The 7,151-nt window shown below is 45.0% G+C and overlaps 3 protein-coding genes across 3 annotated transcripts; 2 read left to right on the top strand and 1 right to left on the bottom strand.

Moving 5' to 3' along the window:
• Positions 1–379: 379 nt before the first annotated feature.
• SARC_12509 (CAMK/CAMKL protein kinase) lies at positions 380–2,729 on the top strand (the record flags this gene model as incomplete). Its single annotated transcript, XM_014293384.1, has 1 exon — positions 380–2,729. A coding segment is annotated over one exon (1,759 nt), but the record flags the coding sequence as incomplete, so codon positions are not given.
• Positions 2,730–3,155: 426 nt separating this feature from the next.
• SARC_12508 (hypothetical protein) lies at positions 3,156–4,658 on the bottom strand. The gene has a single exon (XM_014293383.1). The coding sequence runs from the start codon at positions 4,624–4,626 to the stop codon at positions 3,217–3,219; it is 1,410 nt and encodes a 469-aa protein (XP_014148858.1). The 5' UTR covers positions 4,627–4,658; the 3' UTR covers positions 3,156–3,216.
• A 1,145-nt stretch (positions 4,659–5,803) lies between these two features.
• On the top strand, positions 5,804–6,395 carry SARC_12507 (hypothetical protein; the record flags this gene model as incomplete). The annotated part of the gene is made up of 1 exon (XM_014293382.1): positions 5,804–6,395. A coding segment is annotated over exon 1 (567 nt), but the record flags the coding sequence as incomplete, so codon positions are not given.
• Between the last annotated feature and the right edge of the window lie 756 nt (positions 6,396–7,151).

Genomic DNA, 7,151 nt, shown 5'->3' with positions numbered 1-7,151 from the left:
TATGTATGAACGTATATATGTATGTGCATGATATGTCCATATATAAATATATATATTATATATATAAATATATATATATATATATATCTTGCATAATATATATATATGTATGTATGTATGAACTTGTGCATGTATGAATACATATACATATATATGTATATATAAATATATATATATATATATAATGATATATATAGAGATATGTATATATATATATATATATATGTATGTATTGTGTGTGCGTGTGTGTGTGTATGTATTCTGAACGGTTTGTGTTTACACTTCTTTAGAAATCGATTTTTTTTCTATCGCACACGTTCGAATTGGTGTCAGGAGCTGACCCGCTTTATCCTCTGGTGCCCTAAACAATCTACAGGGAAATGCAAGTAATGACCCTTCTTGATCATCCGAATATAGTCAAGTTATACGAACTAACGGATACAACGGATCATTTCTTGCTGATTCTCGAGTACGTGGCGGGCAGCAATTTAACTGAGAAGGTACCCCTATTCGCAACCACGAAGCGGAAGAAATTAGAGCCCTTAGTGCGCAAGCTGATGCGTCAGATTATGTCGGCCATCGCGTACTGCCATAAGGGGCATGTGGTGCACCGAGATATCAAGCCAGATAACGTAATGCTGGACGAGGACATGAATGTAAAGCTGGCCGATTGGGGATTCAGTAATATCTCCACAGACTTGCTGAGCACGCACTGTGGCACACCTTATTACGCGTCGCCAGAGTTATTCCGTCCGCATGCGTATCTCGGGCCGCCGTCAGACGTATGGGCGTGCGGTGTGCTGCTGTATTATATGTATGTGGGCAAGCTACCGTTCCGACAGGACCCCATTAAGGAGTATATCAAGAAGGCCAAGTATCAGATCCCGAAGTCTATGCCGACCACTTTAGCCGCTCTCATTAAGGCCATGCTGGTAGTTGATCCCAACCAGCGGTTGACTGCTGTAGATGTGTTAAACAGCGAATGGATTCAGGAGGGTGTGCCCATACCACGTTCTCTAGTGGCTAGCGGTAGGGCCGGCATGCCCAGGTCAACGTCAGTTATATTCGACCAGAAATCAGGCAAGAACTCCGCCATACACGACGACGTGGTGGCGCTGATGACCGTACATCTGGGGTTTACACAGCAGGAGGTGCATGAGTCGCTGCAGAATAACAGCTACAATCAGATCACAGCCACATACTATCTTCTACGCGACTCGCCGAAGCTATCGCAGTTTAGAAAATTTCTGCTGCACACATCGAGCCCCGCAGTGACCTCAGAAGACCACAATTCGACCAAACTGTTTGTTATCAAGGAATCGGGCGGGAAGAACCGCAGTGACGGAGACGTCGTCAAGAAAACCCCGCAACGGAAGCGCTCGGGTAGCAATCGGCTGCTCGGTTTTATGTTCAACCGAAAGACGCATACCGGTACTGAGAGCCCCGACACACCCAGTAGAGTCCCAGATGATCGAACTGATGATGTCCAATTCGAGAAGAGTTTCACGGCACTGAAAGGAATGAGGTCTGGAGGGTCTGGCATGAGCGGTTCAATTGGAGGACAGCAACGTGGCAGTAATCCTGGGATGCACTCACAACAGAGTACTCAATATCTGACAAATAGGAGACACTCTGTACAGCCTATGGCGGATGTGAATCCGCAGGATGTACCTATACGAGGGAAGCTAGGTCCTAGCAAGAGCTTCGAAATGGGCGGATCCCCGCAGGTTATGGGGATGTCTAGTGAAAATATTGACTATGATGATACGCAGCAACAGCAACACGTGGAAATGCAGCAACAGCAAGTGATGCTTGTGCAACAACAGCACCACCACCAAATCTCGCCCAGGAGCCCGCGCGACTTTGGAGACCAAGTAGTCGATGGAAACAGTCCGCGAGGCTATATGAACGGGTCTAGGAACTTGAATGAAAGTCCCAGAGACTATGGCAGTAGTTCTGTATCCAGCCATCCGCGTACCGGCAGTCACCCAGGATTGAACCGCCGGAGTTCGGGCGGAAGGATAGAGGACCAACTTATAAAACAACAACAGACTTCTTCGCAAACGACGTACTACCAAGCCATGCAGTATGACGCTCAGTACGCCGCACCACAGCCTGTACCGCGCCCAGATCGATGACCGGAGTCTACTAAGTGTGACCCGATCTGTCCACGTGGGTTGAAGCGCAATTTTTTGATAAGGCGAAGAGTAACTAATGCCACATGGCAATACACTGGCGGTGAATGGCAGTAAGCAGCCCCAATTCATGCACTCGTGGCTGGAAATGAGTGTCTCTTGCAGTATCACGTACATAGCGAATCATCCAAGATATATATAAAATGGTAAGCACCGCGTATAGTCATGGATGTGGGCGGCATAGCGGCCGATGCAAGTGACTGTATTTGCCAGTACAGTATGAGCACATGTATGCGAGTCAAGACGACCGTCCTGCCTTCCCATACTAGATTGGCTGGTTTAGGGCGGCGGATGGGATCTGAAGAGCATATCCAGGATATAATCTTTAGAAAGTGATTGATATTCTCCAAATTTCTAGAACTTTGTAACACGGAAATAGAAGGGACAACTGTGGAGTGATCAGAGAAATCGCAGATAGTAGTTGGAATGATGGTCAGCACACAAATACGATTCAAGGCAAAAGCACAATGTACCTACAATCAGAATTACAAAGTAAAAGTTAAGATATAAAGATGCACACAAGCGTGTTCCAGGAATCCAACATCCCAGCAAGTGCGTATTGTTCTGGGGGGATATGAGCCGATTTACTCGTATGTTCTCGTGTATGTGCTTCTGTCAAGTGGTGTGGCTTGTCGTCAGAGTTAAAGGTCGATATCACGTCTCGTTGGAGGCTTTAATGGCATGTTCACTTACTACACATGATAAGTACAACTCGGAACCATTGTGGGTTGTTATAATATTGATGTCTGAGTGTGTGCGCTACTCACTTTCCTTTCATCTAGAGATCATTTAATCGTGTAAGAATGGGCGTGTTAGCGCGGATATTATCTATATTACTGGTCTGCACGAATTAATTTTAAATTCAGAATATTACAATAGCTGCGTGATCGTACAGGAATTGAAGTGTTCCAACTCTGTCTCCAATGCGCAATGGTCAGCAAGTATTGACAATTTTGCGTCCTTTCACCAAGGTATATTAGTAACTTTCATTGTGATTTTTTTTACAACTACATAACTCGTACTACAAGTTAGCGATCGTGAAGAATGTACCAACTACCGTGCACAATATCGTGGCGTACGACGAGACTACGTACTTTGTATCTGCGCCGCTTTCATCGTCATCGTCGGAATACGTATCAACCGTGGAGGACTTGGTCGATACCTCGTATCCAGGCGCTACAGTTTGACACAGCTCATTCGCGGGATCTGGACATACACAGTTTTCGCTTTTAATGTCATTCTCGACCAACTCCACACATCTGGATCCGGCCGCACACTTTTCATTTTCGCACTCGTTCGCCGTCAGTAGAAAACCAGATCCCAGCAATTGGCAGTTGACACCAGTAAGCCCAGTAGGACATAGGCACACGTAGTTAGACGTTCCGATGGGGTAGCAGGAACCATTGTTAACACAAGGCCAATTTGCGCACGCGGCCTGTGTGGAAATGTCGGTTTCACAATTTGCACCTTCAAATCCAAACGCGCACTGACACAGACCCTCGCTCGTGTCTGTAGGAGCCACCTTGCATGTACCACCATTTTTGCAGTCACAATTGGCTGGCACGGGAAGGCTGTGCTCGATTGTACCCTCGATCCAAGGCATATACGAGCGCACATCAGTGAATACTATAGGCGATCCACTCGAACAGGAATCGGAACCGAATGAAGTAATACCTAGTAATGTGTTCTCTGAGCGCATAAATAGTGGACCCCCGGAATCGCCCTGACAAGTTCCCTGACCAACCACACCTACATTGCATATCATGCTCGACAACAGTGGTCTCGGAATAGGAGGCGCGTAAACTGCGCAATATTTATTATCTTGCATTTCAACTTCGAGTGACAGAAGATTCTCACTTGCAGCTCCACCACTGGTATCCGACAGGCCCCAGCCAGCTACATTCGCCTTCGTCCCTCTTTCGAGAAATGTCCCTTCTCTGTTAAGATATACAGGCGTGTTTCCAGACTTACCATCCAGTTTGAGAAGCATGATATCATTGATATACGCGCCGTCAACATACATTTGGTGCTTTGCGAACAACTGAATTCCGAAACAATCGAATTCGTTGTATATGTTGTTCAGATTGATGCCGCCAAGACATACGCGATCAATATTGGTTGTGCAATGAGCGGCTGTCAGTACCCATTGCTCATCAATCAGACTTCCACCGCAAACATGATCAAACGAATCAATGTTGTCATCATCAACTCTTTGAAGAGATGCAATCCAGGGCATGCGACTGGTGACTGTGTTTCCTCCGAATACCACCTTCTTACTCACATCCCCAGCTTTAGGACTGTTTGTATCATCGGGCGTTACGATCGAGATGATAGGAGGTCGTGCAGGGGTGAAGTCTTCAGCACAAACATTCTCAATCAAGCATATGGCGGCAAGTAGAACACCACACGCTGCGGAATGTAGCCTAAACATAGTGTCCGATGAACGCGATTGCGAGAGATGCTTGTTCTATTGAGTACGGATCTTATGTAGGCATGTAGGGTGGAGTGCCGTGATTATCTATTTTAATCACAGCGTCCCCATTATTTATTGCTCTTGTATGTTTGGTTACTCCCCTGGTAAATACTGTCTCTCTCTACGCTCTCTACGAAATATATAGAGAATGTGTGTCTCATATAAACTCATCATCTCAGTGATTATGTTTGCGCCGCGTTATTTATTTTACTGACGAGTGATTGACTGGAGTTGTGGTACCGGAATAGATGATAGATTATAAGCAACATACTTGAATAATGACCTATTGGTGTCCAGATATCTCGGTTGCCACCGTCTAACCCAATCATGAAGATATCAAGTTTGTATTCCCCCAGAGCTATTCTATTTTAAGAAATGAGATTTTTTTTAAATTTTATTTGGTGTGACTCGTTAGTGATGTCACTGTCGTTTGTGAATTTTTTACTTCAGTTCTTCACTCTAAAATATTAGCTCTATGTTCCTTCAGAAGGTTATGTTCTGTGTTTCAGAAGTAGAAGATTATGGTTATGAGCCCAATTTGCCATTGGTGCTCTCACAGTGTTGTTCCCTGGATCCTGGAATCCCTGGATCCTGACACCTGGACCCTGTCCCTGGGGCCTGGGTCCTGGTTGCTCTTGTGCGGAAAACATTCTGAATTCAGAAGTTCAAAGCTTCCGTTGGCGTTGGACCGTTGGCGTAATGGCGTTTTAGGCTTTCAGTAGCACTGAGAGAATATTTCTCACTCTCTCTACTCTCTCTAACTCTCTGAGTAGAGAGAGACAGAGACAGAGAGTATCTTGTATCTGACCATCTGAGAGGGAGAGTTCGAGAGCGAGAGAGAGGGAGAGGGAGATCAACAAGAATGAAAGACAGTCATGACGGCATAACCCCACATGATTCAGATTGTAGTTTGTAGCCACATGATGTTTGTTGCTGTCGTCGGAGGAGAGTCAAGTTAAATTAAAAAACACTTATCACTATTTTCGATAGCATTACATAATAAATGGTTAAAGACTCGATTGACGCGCCAAATTAATGCTGACAGTTAGACGGTTACAGACAGCCCATAAAATCAAAGGATTGATTGGTTCTTCACCATAGCAGCGGCCGCCACAAATCTGCAACTGTCAGTATGCCGGTAGAAAAAAAGAAATCAAATAATGGTGTTGTGTGTGACAATTTACAAGAATCACCAGTCACCAGCAACGCAGCTTAGGGAGAGGGCTGAGAGCATTGTGTTGGAGGACAACGAAGAGGAGCCGTTTAAGGTGGTTCGTGAGTTTGAGGACTATGCCTTCATGAGCATTGTTGGGTGGCACCTGTTTGAGCTGATTGGGAGTCGTGCTTCTGCAGGGGAGGATCGTGATACTGATCCGTTGTATCCTTATTCGCTGGTGACGGGCGACAGGGTAGGTAGCGTAGCAACTACAAGAAATACCACGGCAGCAGCTGCGGCAGCAGCTGCGGCAGGAGCAGCAGGAGACTCGAGAAAAGAGCTTGGGCAGCAGCTATTTGAAGCCATGAAGGATTTTGTTTTGGCTCAGAGGGAATCTGCCCGGGGGAGCCACAGCTACTTGAATACTATTGGAAGATATGATAATATCAGAGTGGGCCTGGCGAAGATGACAAGTCGGCACAACAACTCAAAACACGCCATCACCTTCACCAAGATTCAAATTTCATTACTTGTTCGTTTCGCGCTAGCTGTTATTCGTCTGGTACACCGCAATCAACATAGTTATGACTTTAAAGTTATCATATGAGCTCTCGTGTGTTCCCCCAGGTAGTATCATTTTACCTATCCAAATCTGCTAGCGAGGTCGGAACTTGAACCGGCACGATATTCCTTTCGTGTATAGAACGATGCTTTTCACAGCCAACGAGGAGCCCTAAAACCCCTCCTGGCATGACTTACAATATCAACAACGATTGTTATTTGTGTGAATGTTGAACATTGAACATTCCGCAGTGAGGAAGTGCTACGATTGCTTGAGAGCAGTCAAGTCTAATCAATTTTTTAACCTACTCAAACACTTCCACTTAGATAAATGTATAAAATGTATATCAGAGAAATCTCGAGAAAGAGATATGATGATGCGCATATACAATAATTAACTGATTTCACTTGATTGAACTTTTATCAGCTTTCGCGTTACGGACAGAAACGAAAAATATGATATGTATTTACCTCTAGTATTGAACAGTTTGGAGCTTATATTTAGCACAATCATGTGTATGTAAAAATACATAGCCCTCTGGATCGAGTCTCTGCTGAATTATGTCTTTCGGACAATAGTCCGATCAGACATATTATTTTAATTCTTCTCTACTATGTAGTGGAATTATTGCATCCTCCTGGATTGTTCTTATTACTTTTTGTTTAAAAAAAATAGAAGGCTATGGTTTTAGGGGGGGGAGGGGGGGGGGGGGGGGGGGATAGCCTTCTGTATAATTTAGAAGGCTATGGGGGGCTGGGCCAGGGG

The sequence above is a fragment of the Sphaeroforma arctica genome (assembly GCF_001186125.1).
Source record: "Sphaeroforma arctica JP610 unplaced genomic scaffold supercont1.2357, whole genome shotgun sequence".
NCBI classification, from domain to species: Eukaryota; class Ichthyosporea; order Ichthyophonida; genus Sphaeroforma; species Sphaeroforma arctica.
Note: the sequence above shows the minus strand (reverse complement) of the source record. Positions and strands in the feature narration are given on the sequence as shown.

Excerpts from the sequence above, each read along its gene's own strand:
- SARC_12508 (XM_014293383.1), bottom strand. The coding sequence starts at position 4,626 with ATGTTTAGGCTACATTCCGCAGCGTGTGGTGTTCTACTTGCCGCCATA.